Source organism: Nanorana parkeri, unplaced genomic scaffold, assembly GCF_000935625.1.
Source record: "Nanorana parkeri isolate BGI_ZX_2015 unplaced genomic scaffold, ASM93562v1 scaffold201, whole genome shotgun sequence".
NCBI lineage: Eukaryota > Metazoa > Chordata > Amphibia > Anura > Dicroglossidae > Nanorana > Nanorana parkeri.
Window position 1 is genome coordinate 328402 of NW_017306469.1, and position 18071 is coordinate 346472.

Here is an 18071-nt window from a genome sequence, read left to right on the forward strand (position 1 = left end):
ATAATACTATAATATTGCTCTAGGGGTTCATTTATAAAAGTTCCACCTGGTGTATAGCGCCATAAGAACGTCATTCGTCCAGTTATACCTTTTTATGCTAATGGCATTGAGAAATGAACCCCTTAGTGTCTTGCATTGCTTCACCTGTTTACTGCTGCCTTTCTGGACTTTTATCAAGCTTCTACCAGTTCTGCACTTACTCCAGTCCAGCCTGTATCAGCAGTCAACGGAGCTTCTACCTGTGGATTGCTTTCGATGCTGTGACTCTGGATCTTCAGTTAAGCTGAACATCTTTCCCTGGTGGCACTCAATGTCTGTCCAATTCTCACATGGCCTCCACCAGATCCAATGTCCTCTGCAGTGCTCTGGTATCACAGGTTAACCCTACACTGGGACATACAATCGAAGTTCTGTTGATGTACACATCTGTTTGCTGATCTCCAAGTGACTGCATTCGTGACAAAAGATTGGATCTGGGCTGATGTCATTCTTCTAATTTCCGATATCAATTTATTGCCCCTAAAATATTCACATTCTTTTATCCTTATAGACAGACTTGTTGCCAAGTCTTCTGGAAAGGGTGCTATCATCAGACTGTTTGCTGACCATTTAAGCAATAGTTAATTTATTAATTTTCATTCCTAATTTTGCAGATAATCTGCCCACCTCGAACATGCCAATGTGACCTGTGAAACTCAAATTGTCCATGTGGTACTCTCGTTTTTTGGCATAAAACTATTTTTGAAAACATACATATTTGGAACACTTAACACCATAAATGATTTTAAAATTGCACAAAATTACACATATTAAAAATGCAGAGTAGTAAAAGAGAACTAAAGCAAAACCTACTGCCCTCTCTCTATATGCTCACAGAGCGCTGCAGCGTTGCAGTCAGGAAAGAATCCCGACAATATTGTTGAGATCTATCCCTCTGCCTGATTGACAGCTGGCTCTGCCTCTCTAGAGTGTGAATGCTCAGCTGTCGATCTATAGAGCCTCCAAGTATTGGGAAGAGTACATTTTTCTCTTCCAATACTTCTAATTTAATTTTAAAATTTGATCAAATAATGATTGATAATTACCGTGATAGTAGATCAAAGAGATATTCAAACATATCAGAAACATTTCTGCTGAGTCTTCTGCATTACAACATAATGTTAATGTCACACTAATGATCTGCTAAAGCTCGGATTGCATGCAGCTTTATGACATAGACATGAAGATTGAAAACAACCAAAACAGCTGACAAATCAGCAATGGAAGCATACATTTTACCGGATATGTCTTTTCTGCACTTGAAACCTCTTGGACACTTAAGAGAACTATGGGGTAAGTGTTTTTCCCCAAAGTTCTCTTCAGGGCCACGGGAGGACATATACTAACCTCCTCCCGTGACCCAAAGCTCAGTATATTGCTGACTATCGCTCGCGATATACTGAGAGCGGCGCAGCCGGGACGGATCCCCGACAATACTGTTGAGATCCACCCAGCTGTGTCAGTGACAGCAGGCTCTGCCCATCTATAGGCAGAGCCAGCTGTGCCCGCCCCCTCCCAGTTCGTTCCTCCACTCAGCGCTGGAGAATCGGAGAGGGGAGGGGGAATCCCTGCGGGGAGCAGTGAGCGGATCGGCAGCATGTTTCTGCTCACTACCCAATCGATAGAGCCGACCTGTGACAGCTTCTTTGTCGACTCCAACTATGAGGATGAGTGGAAATCACTCACCTCATAGTTCCCTTTTGAGTACCTTGTAACTGGTGTGTCTTTTTTTTTTCTTCGAACCTGCGTTTATGAAGCATTTTATGGAACTATGGAATATTCATATCAATAGCTCTGATCAGCTTGTAGATAGTGTTTGGTTTCCACAAGTCGGGCTTAACCACATGCAGCCTGTGCTACTTGATAATTGCTTGCAATAAAACATATTTTCTATTCTACACATAGCAACAAAGTTAACATACCTTCAAGAGAGCCAATGCCACCTGGAAGATGATAGTCAGTCCCTGAGGAGAGGAATAAGGAGAAATCATCTTAATCATATGTAAATAGTTCCAGCTGTACATTGATTTTATGTAGGTTTATACGGTGCCTTCCATAGATATACACTTTAATTACAGTCATAGGGGGTACGTTTCTACTAGGGTTGTATATCTGGATCTTTCAGTTTTTTTGCCCATTCTTCTTCACAAATTGTTCAAGTTCTTTCAAGACTGGATGAGAAATACCAGTCACTGAGAATTTCAAAGGGACTAACGTTTGGGCTTCGCTGGGCACCTTCAAAGAAATTCAGGATCTTAGTGGAGCATCTGAATTGTAGTGTTTTCCACCTTAGCTGTGCTTCTCAGCAGCTCTCATTTGCTTATCTGGTCTCTGTGCCAAGTCACTGAGATTTGGTGGTTTGTAGACAAAATTGCATTTGTGCCATTTTCTTCTTGCATCTCATCAATAATTGATTTAAAAGTGCCCTGGGGGATGTCCATAGTTTGGTATTTTTACAAAACATACCATGACTGTAGCTTTTGCAGAACAATACCCCTGACTTGTTTTTATATGCTTTCCAATTTTGTTTAGATACATCATGTAATACACCATGGAACCTTCCAAAAACAAGTACTGTATATTTACTTCAATATCACATGTCACAAAGCTGGGATCCTCTTAACTAATTAAGTGACTTCTGCAGAAAATATTAGTATGAAAAAATCAATGTGCCTAAAAAATGTATATAGTAAAACAATATTGTTTTAAATAAATATTTGTATCTATTACATTTAAGATTATATTTATTATCACATTTATTTTAAATATCATTGCACCAGAGCTTATCTGAGAGCAAGGTGGGCAGATACATATGCAATCAAGATTTTTTTTGTAAATTATTAAAAAAACTATTCATCCATTTCTATTTTGACATTAGGATTATTGTATATAGATCAGTGGTAAAGAATCCCAATTAAATCCAATTTTAATGCAAAGTTTTTACACTACAAAATGCTGAAACATTCCAGGAGGGGTGGGGATACCTATGGAACGCACTGTAACTGCTAAAGACACAAGGCAGTATTGCTTTTTTAATCTTACTTCACACTAGCATACTAGGCCATGGGATGACTAGCCCTAAAACATAAATAATCTTACAGAAAACAAATATTAGAGACATTTGTAATTCTATATTTAAATAGCACATTGTTTAATAATTTTCTATGTAGCTTGCTATAATCTAGAGCGGCAGCTAACGATTATTTTCAAAATCGATTAGTTAGCCGATTATTAAGTCCGATTAATCGGTTAATCGGATAAAAAATAAAATATTTTTTTTTTAAATAGCTCCAGTGATGGGTCTACTAGTTTGTATTGAGATTGCAGTCCATAACAGGAGCAAGCTTGGAGCGGTGGAAGTAAAAGAGAAAAAAAAATAGTGTGGTGTGCAATATAGTGAAATGAAAAGTGTAACATTATACAGCAATGAATGCAGAATGGCGTAGGCTCTAGAGGACTACAAATCCCAGTAATACATTATACAGCACAATACAGAATACCACCAGCTATAGAGGAGTACAGCAAATCCCAGCAATAGCACATTATAGCTGGTGGTATTCCGCATTGCGCTGTATAATGTATTATTGCTGGGGTTTGTAGTCCACTATACAGCGCAATGCAGAATACCACCAGCTATAGAGTACAACAAATCCCAGCAATAGTACAATATACAGCGCAATGCAGAATACCACCAGCTATATAGGAATACAACAAATCTCAGCAATACATTATACATACAGTGTATAATGTATTGCTGGGATTTGTATTCCCATGTATAATATACAGCACAATGTACCATCAGCTATAGAGGAATACAAATCCTAGCAATACATTATAGAGTACCATGTGGGGGGGAGGGAAAAGTAGGCTTACTTGAGCAGTCTTCCAGCAACTTGCTTCTGAGATCGGGCCTGTCTATTGGCGGCTGCCATCCACCCACACCTGCTCCTCCTTACTTCTTCTCTCCGCGTCCGTGTGCCAATCGTGGATTTGGGCGGGCGAATCTGGCAGCGGCGAGCGTGAGGTGGGGAGGTGGTGTGGCGCGCAGCGTGTGTGGAGCCGTGAACAGGGCCAACCAATAGGAATCCGATTAATCGATGATTGAAAAAGTTGACAACTTTTTCAATAATCGATTATAATCGATTATGTCGATTAGTTGTTGCAGCCCTACTATAATCTGTTTTGCATAAATCATTGCTGGATGAAGAACAGCTGGCTTCCATGTAATTCACAGGTTAAAATCTATGACTATATTCCAATCACTCACTGTACTGTTCTAGGTGCTGTGATGACCAACATTTGCCATCATTAATAAAACTCCATTAATATATGTTGTCCGCACACCAGATTAAAGATTTAAAAAGCATGCCAGCGTGATTATTATGCAATAAAAGCAAACCTTTATCAACCTTTAGGGCCCATTTACACCACATGTGGTGGGCTGTGTTGGATTGAATTTCCCCACTTTGGCCCAATGCAATAACAAGCTGAAATCCATCGTTTCCAATAGGCTCAGTTCACACCATCAGGTTGTTGTACTGTGCACTTGAAAATGAAATGTTGCATTTAACCGCAGTGCAATGTCCTACAATGCACCACAGCTTGCTGCAACAAACATGAAGGAAAAAAATGTATATTGGCTCCTGCTATGAACAAAAAAACTCTGGACATCAATGTGTTAAAAAAAAATGCACATTGAGACCTGGCCTTCGGAACTCTTCTCTTTTTCTTTTCTTTCTCTATCTCCCTTTTCTTTCTAACTTCCTTTACTCTATCACCCCCTTCGGCCTGGTGATGGACCTTTTCTTTTTTTATTGATGGTTGTTATTGAATTTTAATTAGTTTTAATGAACCTCTGTGTACACCTCCGTTTTGTTCATGATATTACTGTAGGGGGAGTTTTTGGGGGTGCCCATGATCTATGACTCCTGTATCTTTTATTTGCCGTCTTTTATTAATGATGTCTTATGGGGGTCCTTTTCTCTTATCTTCATGTTACTGTATTTTACATTTATTTGAAAAGAAAAATCTTTAATGGAAAAAAAAAGCGCATCAACAAAATGCAATGTGATAAAAAAGGATGTCAACACACTTCAACTCAAGGGCATTTAACACGTGTCAACGCATGCTAAATGCAATGGCTGAGGTGTGAATCCAGCCTTAAGCTGGTGTGCGGAGAACATATATTCACAGAATAAAGAAAACAAGACAGCTGTGTACATACAAATATAATCCAATTCCAAACCAAAACATAGCTATTGTGAAAATACGTTACTTTGAATAATTCCCTGAAACCTTTGCATTCGATTCTGTGAAAGTAACTGAATTTGTATGCCAGATTGTCTATTAGGGTAACTGGTCCTCTCAAAGAAACAGAGGCAATTATCCAGCAGGAGGAGCTATTGTCCAAAAAATCTCTCGGATAGATAAGTTGTCTGCTTTTGGAAACATGAAAATGTACGGTGCATATAGTAGAAAACAAGCACAATAGTGTGCAAAATTGAAGATCTAGTATTAGGAAGCAAACACGGTTAAAAAGCATGCATGCTGTACTGCTCATTTCCAAAGCTCTGTTGTATAATATACAACTCAAAAGACTCCACTTTGCCACAATGGCTTACAGCTCTGCTTGTGGGGATAGAAAGCCAGAGGAACACTTCACTGAAATAGATGTAAATTGTCTCTGACAGCTGTTGCACACATTGCCTAGACCTCTATAGTCTGTGTCACACTTCATACCAGGGATGTCATGCTTCCTAACTCGTCAAGTATCTTCTGCTAGACATTGCGCTGTGAGTGACAGGATCAGAGAGCTCCCAATGACTTCCACACACAAAGCACGCAGCATCACAAGCCCAGTTTGGAGTTTTTACAAGATGATTAGAAATTTAAAAGAATGACTCTTGTATTGCACTGCTCAGGAGTTAGCAGCATAGAACCCTTCCAGACAAGTAGCAGATTATGACACCATCAGTAACCAAAGGTTTTTTTACACAGTCTGAAAGAAACTGTTGATGGCACGTTTTATTAATCCATTTGGACAATGGCAACTAAAACTGCTTTAACATTGCTGTGTGCATAGCCCATATAGGTGTGTACTTAACAGGTATGTGAATTGTTTTTGTTATTTATACCCCATTAACACGGGGCTTCAGGCTGTGGCTGGGGATTCCAGTGACAAGAGTCTATGGATTCATGCAGCTGTATTCCCAGGTTGGTCTGTACAGATGTGTCTGTTGTGACTGTTTATGTTAATGGCAGGCTGACATGTGAGCGGCAGGATTCCAAACTTGCTGCTCGGTATAGATGATTGTCCCTGGACACAGACAGATTGCATCCAGGGAAAATCATCTATCCCGAACCGCAGGTAATCATTCCACGTATGATTACTTGCAGACAGCCATTGACAGATGTGGCGCTGTCACCCAGTCATTAATTTCAATGGGAACATCAGCCGCATCTGGACTCCTGCTGCAAGAATCCGTAGGTTCTTGTCACAGGAATCCCTAGTCACAGCCTAAAGCCCCATGTGAATGGGGCATAAGTAACAAAAACAATTCACATACCTGTTAAAGGAGAACTATGGGGTTAAGTCTTTTCCCCATAGTTCTCCTTAGGGTAACGGGAGGACACAAACTAGCGTCCTCCCATCACCCTAGGCTCAGTATACCGCGAGCTGCAGCTCGCGGTATACTGAGACGCAGCAGCTGAAGCGGTTCCCGACAATTGTGCCGGGATCCGCCCAGCTGTGTGACTGACAGCTGGCTCTGCCTATCTGGAGGCAGAGCCAGCCAGCTGTACCCTCCCCCGTCCAATCCACCAGTCAGCGCTGGCGGATCGGAGCGGGGAATCCAGCAGAGAGCCGTGACAGGATCGAGAGGTGAGCGAACGCCGGTATGCGTTCGCTCACCTCCCGATCTACTGAGCCGACCTGTGACAGTCTCACTGTCACAGGTCGGCTAGAACTATGAGTGAAAAGCACTCACCTCATAGTTCTCCTTTAAGTACCAGTGTCAGATATGTGAGGGTTTTATTCCACAGTGGTTTTACTGTTTATAAAATAGTAAACTCGTTTTAGCTACAAATTGGTGCCATACAGGAGTCCTCCATCTGATCAAAATATGCCAATAGCAAATGAGGATGTGGTGCAGCAGAGAACTAGAAAATGGGGACCTGTGCAGGTTCGTAGTTCCCTGTCCCCATTTTAAAACTGACATATTAGTGATAAAGCTATATATCAGTTACTGAATGTACAGCAGTTAAAGAAGAGTCAGCCTGGCCCCTAAGAGTATAAAAACAACACCGGCGCCTTTCCTGGTGCAATAAACCTTTTGACCCCAAGAGTCTATGAAGAGAGAACACATCACAATCACCAATGACATTGATTCATTCAGGATTCCATTGCAGTACGGCTGGAAAGGACAATCTGATTGGGTGATATGATCACTGTCCTACTGCAATAAGTTGTTGGGACATTGGCACACTGATCAATCGCAACATATCATCTGATGCTGTTCATAAATCAAACACAAGAGGGCAGCAACGCAGCACTTCTAACATCATCTCAATAACCGTAGAAAGTCCGATGATGTACAGTAATGATAGCGTGAATTTCTCATAAACGCCTTCGCGTAGCAGAGAAAATCTTTAATGTATCAGACTCGAAAAGCATCGCTATTGATAGCAGGAAACACATCCACACCAAACTCTTCAACAGTCATGCTGGGTTAGATAAATACAAACAAAACTGCTGCTGAAATACTCAAATTTACTGAAGAATACAAAAGGTACCCCAAGTGCAACTGATCTCTACTAAGGAGGATCAGCCAAATTCAGTTCTAATCTTCCCCTTCAGTAAAGAGCATGTTCCCAATTGCCCAAGCTGCTAGTCATGTGATCAGCACTGAAAGGAACCTCGAGCAGCATTTTCTCCAGGAAAGGCAAGTATTTCAGCCCTTGCATTGCACTTTATTTCACCATCCATTTAGCCAGCATTATGTTAACATTTGAGCACAGGTCTGCTTTAAATGGGAAGGGTGCTGAGAGACATACCTCCGCTGCAGTGGTCTAAGGATCCTAGAGTGATCACATTCTATAGACAGTGTATGGGACATGAGGATCCCGAAAGACATTCCTTCGCTGCAGTTGAGGAGGAGACAGGCTGGAGGGTGTGGTGTCACAGCCAGCTGTCTCCGAGGATCAGGTGAGTATAACTTAATTTTTCTCCCTAGACCAAAATGAACAGTTAACCCTTGCAGTGCGGGGGTAGCCCCAAGGGTTAATAAAAGTTTTGCCTGGAGTTCTGCTAAACATTTCTCTTGTGAGAAAATAGGTATGTGTGTGTGTGTCACTGCAAAGACACTTGAACAACTAAGTACATGCTGTTGTCATGAACCCTGTTCCATACAACTACTGAACTAAATGTGAACTGTCCTACCAGATAAACTCAGAACCCAGCCATCTGTATGTCCCAGGGATGGCTATACTGGCCAAATGCACAAGAGACTGTAAAGCTGGAATCTATCGGGTTACAGCCATCTTCTGCCAATATACCTATATAGCAGTTTTAGTAGGATCATTCACCGATCCCTTTAAACAGACATAAGCAGCCTTCACAACTGCTAGAATTGCAGGGCTGGGGCATACACTTCCTCCAAAGCTGCCCAAATAACAAAATAATTGGGTTCTCATTAAATAAAATCTAAATTATTTGTGCTGTTGTTTATGATATCACTATTACTTTAATTACTTGTAAGCCTCGCCTGAACAGATCAGTTTGATATTGGTAGTGTCCGTAGAAGTTCAAAAGACCCATTCTAACCACAACTGGTACACTATTTGGCCAAAGGTTCATGGACACCTCACCATTACACTTATATAAGCCTGTTCAACACCTCAATCCAAACCACGAGCGTTAAAATGGAGTTGTAACCCCCACTTTGCAGCTAAAACAGCCTCCATCCATTTGGGAAAGTTTTCCAAAAGATTCTATAGAGTACCTGTGGGAATGTGTGCACATTCAGCCAAAAGAACATTTGTGTGGTTATGTACTGATGTTGGATGAGAAGACCTGGTTTCCCATTGGTGTTCTAATTCAAAGATGTTCAGTAGGGGTTGAGATCAAAGCTCTGTGGAGGTCACTTGAGTTTTTTTTACATGCTCTGGAACTGAACGCTGCGGTGTGAACTAGAGCCCAACATTTGGAATACATTGGACGCAGTTTTTATCCGGTCTGTAACAGATCTGCTCTGCTCCTGGAACGTGCTTGGTGGGAACAAGCCCTAAGTGATAAAGATGAGGTAGCATTTGGCTCAGACTTAGAAAACAATGTTAATGCATATATTCTTTTAAAGGTAACCTGTAAAAGCTATAATGTTAACATAAGTTACTGGAAAAGGGACCAAACTGTATCTGCAAGTTTCACCTGATTTTTCTGAAAAACTCCAACTTTCGGGGTATGAAGAGAGCATCATCCCCTTCTCATTCAATCCCATATGGGAACTCTCTGTTCCTCAACAATCCATAACCAAGCCCAAACACTGTCACATAGGGAGAAGGTGTACCTAAGTCTATAGTGAATTGCAGATATTTGGCTTGTAGATACTATCTTCCCAACCATTTAGCAGCACTGTCACAAGGGTTGCGCCAACAAGATGGGTATAAGTGGTCATCTTGGTCATCATAATAGTCCCGTACAGCTTATAAAATAGTGCATGTGAAGTATCTGTATGTATTTATTTTCAATGTAATTATGTTATTAGATTTTTCAGTATTCATGAATAGGAGATACTGTATAAGCCTGTGGAAGTATACAATGAAATATGTTTTTAATTTTATTAATATTTTTTCTAAATAAAGTGATATAAAAAGTGCCCTTTAATTGTCTTGCCAATAGTGATTGTGTGTGGGGAACGTGGAGGTACCTGTGACAGATACAATTTCACATATTTATTGCCACACATACTGTAAGTAAACATAAATGCTGCTTGTGTTCCGCTTTATAGGGCTCTAGGAAAAGCATTAGTGTCTTCCATGATTTGCTGCAGATAAGGGCAATTCGAGGAAAGCAGCAGTGGGGAGGATTTCTTTGAAAATTTGTTGCTTGACAGTCAGCTGTAATTAGTGTTGAAGAAAGAAAGTATGTGGAAATAATTAATGGACTCCACAATTTACCACAAGTCAAGAGAACGAAATTTATGAGCCAGATAATTTATAACTGGTTAATGTCAAAAGCAGGTTCCAAATGAAACCAAAGCTTTAACAGTGTGGAGGATCTCTGCAACCTTCATTGCATCCAACCTCACCTGCAGAAAATCTGAAAGCAAATATTGTTATGAAGATGTGTCTATGCTGCTATAGACTTATGCTGGGCACACACACCTTACAACCATCGCAAGACTTATGTCTTGCGATGGTTGTAAGGTAATTTTAAAAAACGTACGATCTGCCTATCTTGGACAGGCAGATCGTATTTCCGATGACCGCAATGCTGAACGGGCAGTGTGCGCTTGCGCACACCGGCCCGTGCGGCTTTTATCATGGGAACATGCCACAAACCAGCCGAACACCGTACGATGTTCGGCTGGCTTTCGAACATGATCCTAAGGTAAAAGTCGTGCGACCTTAAAGTAGCAGAGGTCGCACGGCTCCAACACAACTTACTATAATCGTACGATTGCGGGATTTCCCGCGATTAACATAAGGTGTGTGGGCACCTTTAGATGATAAGAAGACCCTGTTGACCAGTCCAAAATGAAGATTGGATAATCACCAGCACACACATGGTACACACTTGAATCTTCATTCAATTAATTCCATCGTCACATTGTATCAAAAGTGCCAAAGTTTCGGGGCCGAGCAGGGTCCCTTCTTCAGGGTGTGGCCCCAAAACGTTTGCACTAATGATGCAATGTGACAATTAAATAGATTGAAGGAAGATTCAAGTGTACTGTATACAACGTGTGTGCTAGTGATTATCCTAGAAGAATTGCTGTGCGCACACCATTCAGCTTCGGAATATCATCTTTATTCACATTTTGTTAGCATGGCATATAGATGCGTCGTTTCAGAGCCTCACAGGACCCCTTCGTCAGGCAATGTTGCTAACCTCCCAGCTACAGAATAGCTTATGTCAGGAGGTGAGGGCTGGAGGAGATGGGCCAGCACAGAGAATAATCAGACACTCCCAGAAGAGGAGAGGGCATGCAAGGATGGAGGAGGTTTTGCTAGGGAACGGACTCGTCACATTTTCTAGCATGTTTAAAAGGTGCAAGTGAATGGAAACAAATTAAGTAAAGGAATAACACTGCAAATAAGAATGATATACTAGGTTTTTGTGCTTGTACCTACTGTTGGGGACGGGGTCTCTGAAAAAAGCAATCGCAGACAACCTACTATGGAGTACAGAGCTGGTTGGCTTTATTCCGTGTATGTATCGTACATTTTTAATATTGACTTAAGAAGGTAAAGGGAGGTTTACAAAATGCAGCAACACATGGTGTCATTTATAAAGAAGCAGTGTGGTCTAACCACAGCTATAACACTGCTTTTCTATTAGAAGCTACTCCAGAACATTTATAAAGCATATCCGTGTCTTTTGAACAGGCCTTGTCCTTCGCTTTTGTTGGGATTCTACAGCAAGCAAAGCCCCATTCATTCTATGAATGGAAAAAACCTGTGAGAGAAGGAGGAAGAAACCTATGACATGTTCTCTAGGGTCACGTGACATCAATCTCCATCAATTGCAAGTGTTCTCTGTAGCGTTATGCAGAGAACACATTGTAGGACATCAGTATCTCCATGCCGTGCTCTGCAATTCATGAATAAAAAGGTGAAATGCAGGTGTTGAATACGTCCAGTGATGTCCAGGGAAAATAAATTGCTCCGAGTTATAATTAGGCCCCACAGTAACCAGTCATCCTTTTTATTATAATTACTCTAACCTCACTAAAGAAAAAGTAAAACCTGTGTGGGTGACATTAGTCACTGCACTTGGCACCAGTATGTGTACGAGGATCCAGAACATCTCACATACTGTATATTTATAGCTTCTCCTCATAGTGCTACCTGCCCTAACTTGGTATACACAAAATACCTATAGAGTATTGTGCCTACAAACATGAGTGCCTGCTTACCTTCACTAGTGATTATTCCTGTGGCTATATTAGAACCAATTGATTAAATACCATGTCAAAGGACATAAAAAACATCCTTACTGAGATTTACTTTCTCTATGGAGAAGCATGAATGATCATCAGTAAAAGGGAGCCCTACCTTCATCTTGACCACTTCACCCCTTTCCCAGTGTATCTTCCTGATAGCAACATTTGTCCTTTTTTTATTCCAATGCATAAGCACAGACTGCAGAGGCATTGGTCCACCCCTATATTCTCCATGTTGCTTTTTGAACTAACTCACAATCTGACAACGTGTAAATATCTAGTGGGAAAAGATCTAATGTAAAGACACAATTCTACATTTAAAGACTTCCCTTTAATGTTTTTACTTAAGATGCAGGATATAAATGTGAATGCAACGACGCCAAGTGGGTTTAACTGTTCATAGAACTTTAAGTGGACAATAGTACCACCATTATGTCTTAAAGTTTTATCTAAATCCAAATGTTTTCTTAGTTTGGATAGAGTAGGTAATGGTTAAAATCCATTAGGTTAGATTTTGCCATCAGTGTACCATTTAAGAGATTTCCATTCAGTTCCTGTCCTGTAGATACAAAAAGAAGCGAGAGCAAATCTCTCTAAAATGAGGGAAATCCTTTTTTAGATAGCCGTCACTGGAACAAGTGACCCCATTGGAAGATTTCCCCTGTTCTAGTGACAATGGTACATTTTTAGATTCTCTCTCTTTTTCAGTCCCAGTGACAATGGTGGCATAAACTAGACACGAGATCTAACCCTCCCAAACTCTATTCAAAAGTAAAAATAAAAGGTTTGGCATTAGATGCACTTTAATGGCTCATTTATGAGAGTGTGTTTGGAAAGGAATGGTTGTTTTCCATATGGCAAATGTTTCTCCAAGTGCAATATTGAGCAAGGACAGGAAGCAGCACCTTGCCAGCTACAAGCATCAACTCTTCCTTAACACGTGTTGATAAATAATGACTATTGCCATAAGATTCTTACGTAGAGCTTGTATAAGTGTGCTGATCCTTACCTCACAGAGCAGAAGATCCATGATGTGGAAGACCATACACAGAGGGAATTTGGCTGTAAAAAGACTCAAGAACCACTGTGAGGCATACATGTGTGCTTCCAGGTTCAGTGACATGAAATGGGAGTAAAGATCTGGTAGCTGATCCTGTCAACGAGAAACATGACATAAAATAAGATGTACATCGTATACTGACCACTGCAAAATGATTATTCTTCTACTTATAGTTACTAGTGCTACAAATAATGGTATGTAGAAACTATTTAAAATGGGTTTTATATACACCATACGGCCATATGTTTGTGGACAACTGACCATTACACATAAATGAGCTTGTTGGACGTCCAATTCCAAAACCAAAGGCAATGTAACCCCTATAACCCCCTCCCCTCGAAGGGGGGTATATTAATGCCATTCTTCCTGTTATTAATTCCCGTTCTTCTGGGAAGGCATTCCACAACAATATGTCTGTGGGGTTTTGTGCTCATTCAGTAAAAATCTTGCTTCTGTGGTCAGTTACTGACGCACAAGAAGACCTGGCTTGCAATCAGCATTCCAATTCATCCCAAAGGTGTTCAGTAAGGTTTTGGTCAGGGCTCTGTGCAGGCCCCTTGAGTTCTTTCACCAAACTACCAAACTCATCAAACCATAGTTTGATGGATCTGGCTTTGTACACAGGAGCACAGTCATGATGGAACAGAAAGCACACAACTGTCTTTGTATTCTGAAGCATTATCAGTAATCGTACAATGGAAGGATCTAAACTCAAACATTTGGCTCCATAGCATAGATATAATGGTCAGGTACTTTTAAACATTATGACTAGACATGTGACTAGGACATGCACATCATCTCAGGGGAGGAAAATGCCTTTCCCTGAGATCTCGTGAGATTACAGATGAGATTTCCCAGCAATGCTCTGCTGATAGCAAGGCAATCCCTGACATGTCTATGTTATTATTAATCATCATCCGTAGAGGGATGCACTGGTAGAATTTGATTTTTGAGTGTAAAGGTCCGCATTATGCACTGAAAGCCACAGGGGAGCATAAGACTGACACTCACTATTCTGTAGCCATGTATAAAACCTCTGCTCATCTCACAATAGCACAAAGCCAGATTAAGGAATCCAAGCCATGCTGCTTCCTATCTGGCTTGTGCAACTTAAAGAAATCCAGGAGTAAACATTGGCAGCACAGAAGAGAAATCCATGCTGGCAAATAACAACAGTGACATCCAGGCTGTTTATTATGCAGAATGAGAGCGAAGGGAAACAGATGGCCATTCCTTTAAGGAAAGGTTTAGAGTAATATTGACAGCAGCATTAGTGGGGCTGTGTGCCCGCATATGGTTACACAAATATTTGGTATACAAACCCAAAAGGGAAAAAAAAGCAGACACCCCTGTGAATAGGTAATAACACCTTTTGTAAATTTGGCACTGTTCTTCCCCCTAGGTGTATTACCTACAATAGCTTGCACTGTAATAAATACGATGTATAGAACTGGGCCTATAAATCTCAATGCATAAGTCATATATTAGGAATGATAAATATTCTACATCTAGAAATTTTAATTAGGATTTTTATTTAATGCCGGATACATAAATGGTTATGTATGGAGGTGAAAGGAGGTGCGGAGGAGCTGGAATAGCACAGACAATAGTAATTAGACACTCCCAGAAGAGGAGGGGGCTATGACGTGCAAAGAGGAAGGGGGCCTTGGTAGGGAATTGACTCCTCCTGGAGTAGTCACATTGTTTTAGCAAGTTTAGAGGCACATTGCCTAGACAATGAAACATAATTTGTGAAAAAGAACAACACAACACTTAAGTATTGAAAATACTTGATTTTTCTGTTGCTTTGCCTGCAATTTTAAAGTTGGTGACATGGTCTCTTTAAGTGAGCTAGTTGTTATAATCACATTTAACTGGACTTTTAATTTTACATTAGTTCATCCAGGCGCTTTTCCAGTTGGGACTATACATCGTCATTTATAGCCACAAGGGTAACCCAGTCACCTAAATCCAAGAACTATGGTGTTATGAAATGCATCAAGGCAGATGCTGATTTTCCAAAAATATAAAACATCTTGACCTTACAAATAAGCATTATTTAACACTTTTTGTGTGAAACATGTCACACATGAGTGTTAGGACTGGCGATGCTTGACCCCATGTGACAGCAAATCCTTTGTTGTTGAATGACACTGGGTGCCAATCAATTGGAAAGCTGACTACATCTATTGATGAAAATTAATTACTGGAGGTGAAAAGTATTGCAGCCAAAGCTGCAATTTTTGTGGCGCTGTTTCTGGGGAGGCCTTACAAAAAAATTAAGGAATATTTATATATAAAGGAAAAAGCCTGGAGTTAGCCTTTAACTCAAAACTCACCTGCAGGAAACGTTCAAGCTGGTAAAACTTGCAATGAAGATCTTCAAAGTTATTCTTATAAAGGTTTCTAAACTGGTAGTCATACATAATCCGAACCAGCACACAGAATGCCTGCTCTTCTGGCATCTGCATAGGGAACAATGAACAAAAAATACAAAGGTCATTCATTATTGCTAACAATCAAAGATCCCTGGTGCCCTAATGTACTTATGTTAGTCATACAAATGATATTCTCTTATATTGTCTGTATAATTGTTCTCTACCAGTTTTCTTATTCATTGATTGTACAACTGACAAAACACATCATACAAATTTACAGTCCAACATCACAAGGACTGTAGCTTAAAGTGATATTAAACTCAGGAGTTAAACCTTAAAAATGCATTCAAGTACCTGAACTATTAACCAAAATATATCTTATTTGTGTATCACTCGGCTGCAGATCCTCAAATCATCTCTGAATTAGTGCTGACTCTGTCCTTCCTTCTGGAGGGTGGCTACTTTTGTTCTCTATGGTCCCTGTGTGTGTTGTAAAGTAGTCACCACTCCAAGCTCACTCCCGTCATGGGCTACAATCTCATGTCTAGTTTACTAATTTGTATTGGGATCCATCACAGGAGTGAGCTTGGATTGGTGGCTACTTTGCAACACACACACAGGGACCATGGGGAATAAAAGTATCCACCCTCCAGAAGAAAGGACAGTGTTGGCACACATTGAGAGACGATTTGAGGATCTAGAGACAAGTGATACAAAAAAAAAAAAAAAAAGTTGTTTTTAGCAGTGATTTATTCGGTGTGTGGCTACTTGAATGTATGAACTCCTGGATCAACTGTTAGTTTAGCACTTTTTTGGATGATTAAACATTGCTAACTTAGTTTTTTAAAGTTAATGGGCAGGAATTGTCATTCTGGATCCTACCTTTTCTATTGAGTAAGGCTGGCCATACACTATGCAAATTTTGGCCTGTTCTTTGTGAACTGGCCAAAATTCACAAAGTGGGTGCCGCTGTCAGCACCCTTCTGGCTGGCATGCCTCAATCAGCTGATTGAAGGAGCTGGTTGGAAAAAAAAGGGGAGGGGGGTCCTTTATCAGCACTCATAAGGGTAGATGCAGGAATCTGTTCTATTTTTTCGTTCAGCCCATGAGTTACATAGTTAGTTAGATTGACAAAAAACACAAGTCCATCGAGTTCAACCTATAGAGTTGAACGAAAAAATTAGTACAGTGTATGGGCAGCTTAAATCACTAACCTAGAAAAAACATGTATGCAGTGTGGTAAGGTCTGCACTCTCTTCCTGCATGCTTATTCAACAGTAAATAGTGGCAGCTGCCATATTCGTGTCCTTACAGGTTATTTTTAAAGCAACAAATTCACTTTAAGCCTTACTCCTCTAAAGCACAAACTCCCATTTCCTTTACTCTAAAACCTTGGTTCTCAACTGGTGGGTCGTGACCCAAAAGTGGGTCGCGACCCCGTGTTCAGTGGGTCGCAACCCCGTGTTCAAAATATGCTGCCCGGTGCCAAATGTCAGCTTGAGGTGGGGTGGGGTGGTATGGTATGGTGCTATGGCCACGAGGGAGTTCCATCCATACAGTGCACAGCTCCCTCACGTGTCCTGTAGAGGTGCCCGGACCGATGTCCCATTCTGGCTCCTGGCACCTCATGGGAGCTGTACAAGCAATCACATATGGATGGAGCTCCATCACAGCACAGCAGCCCACACTGGACCCCAGGCTGAGGATCCACTCCAGTTCTCGATAAGATAGGAAGATAGATAAGATAGGGAGACTAGGTGGATCTTAACATTTTTTGGGGGGGAGTGCATATGTGTGTGAGATTGTGTCTGTGGTTGTGTGTGTCTGTCAGTGTTTTTGAGGTCCCTTTCACACTTGTACAGTGCATTAATCACACAGTCCCGTGCAAAAACGCACCTACCACCAATTCTGGTGTGGGAGGTGTGTTGCATTGCCATTCACTTGAATGGTACCCCAAACTTACCTCTCACCCACAGTTCGATCGCCCACACCGGAACACACAGTACCGCAATGCCGTGCATTACAGTGCGTTGCGACTTGGGTCACGACTTAATGACCAAGGACAAATGTTGGCCCTGAGGTTACACTGGTTGAGAACCCGTGCTCTAGAAGACACCCTGTGCAAACTACAAGTCGCTCAAGCAGTAGCTTAGAAAGGGATATGAACAGTCCTGTCATACGGAAAGGAGTATGAGTATGGAAGGTTGAGTATGTGCTGCTGGGGATAGAGGGATTAAAGCAAACTCAGGTTTGCTTTGGATGATCATATGTTGCAAATCCACACTGACAACAGCTAAACTAACACTTTATTCACAACTTCAAGATCATCTGCTGTTGCTGCTTTCTTTTCTATTTTATTTATAAATCTGATAACAGTACAGAAAAGAAAAATAATGTGAGCGGGTAGGGCAGACCAGACAACACAATGTCTCT

The 18071-nt window shown here is 40.9% G+C and overlaps 1 protein-coding gene across 5 annotated transcripts in view; it reads right to left on the reverse strand.

Moving 5' to 3' along the window:
• The window catches only part of RABGAP1L (RAB GTPase activating protein 1 like), a 278077-nt gene that overhangs the window by 73465 nt on the left and 186541 nt on the right, over positions 1 to 18071 (reverse strand). For all 5 annotated transcript variants that reach the window (XM_018555548.1, XM_018555550.1, XM_018555552.1 and 2 more), the window contains 3 exons: positions 15600 to 15725; positions 13210 to 13353; positions 1962 to 2003 (listed from right to left, as the gene is read on the reverse strand). In XM_018555548.1, coding sequence (XP_018411050.1) covers positions 1962 to 2003; positions 13210 to 13353; positions 15600 to 15725 — 312 coding nt within the window. The remainder of the gene's footprint in view (positions 1 to 1961; positions 2004 to 13209; positions 13354 to 15599; positions 15726 to 18071) is intronic.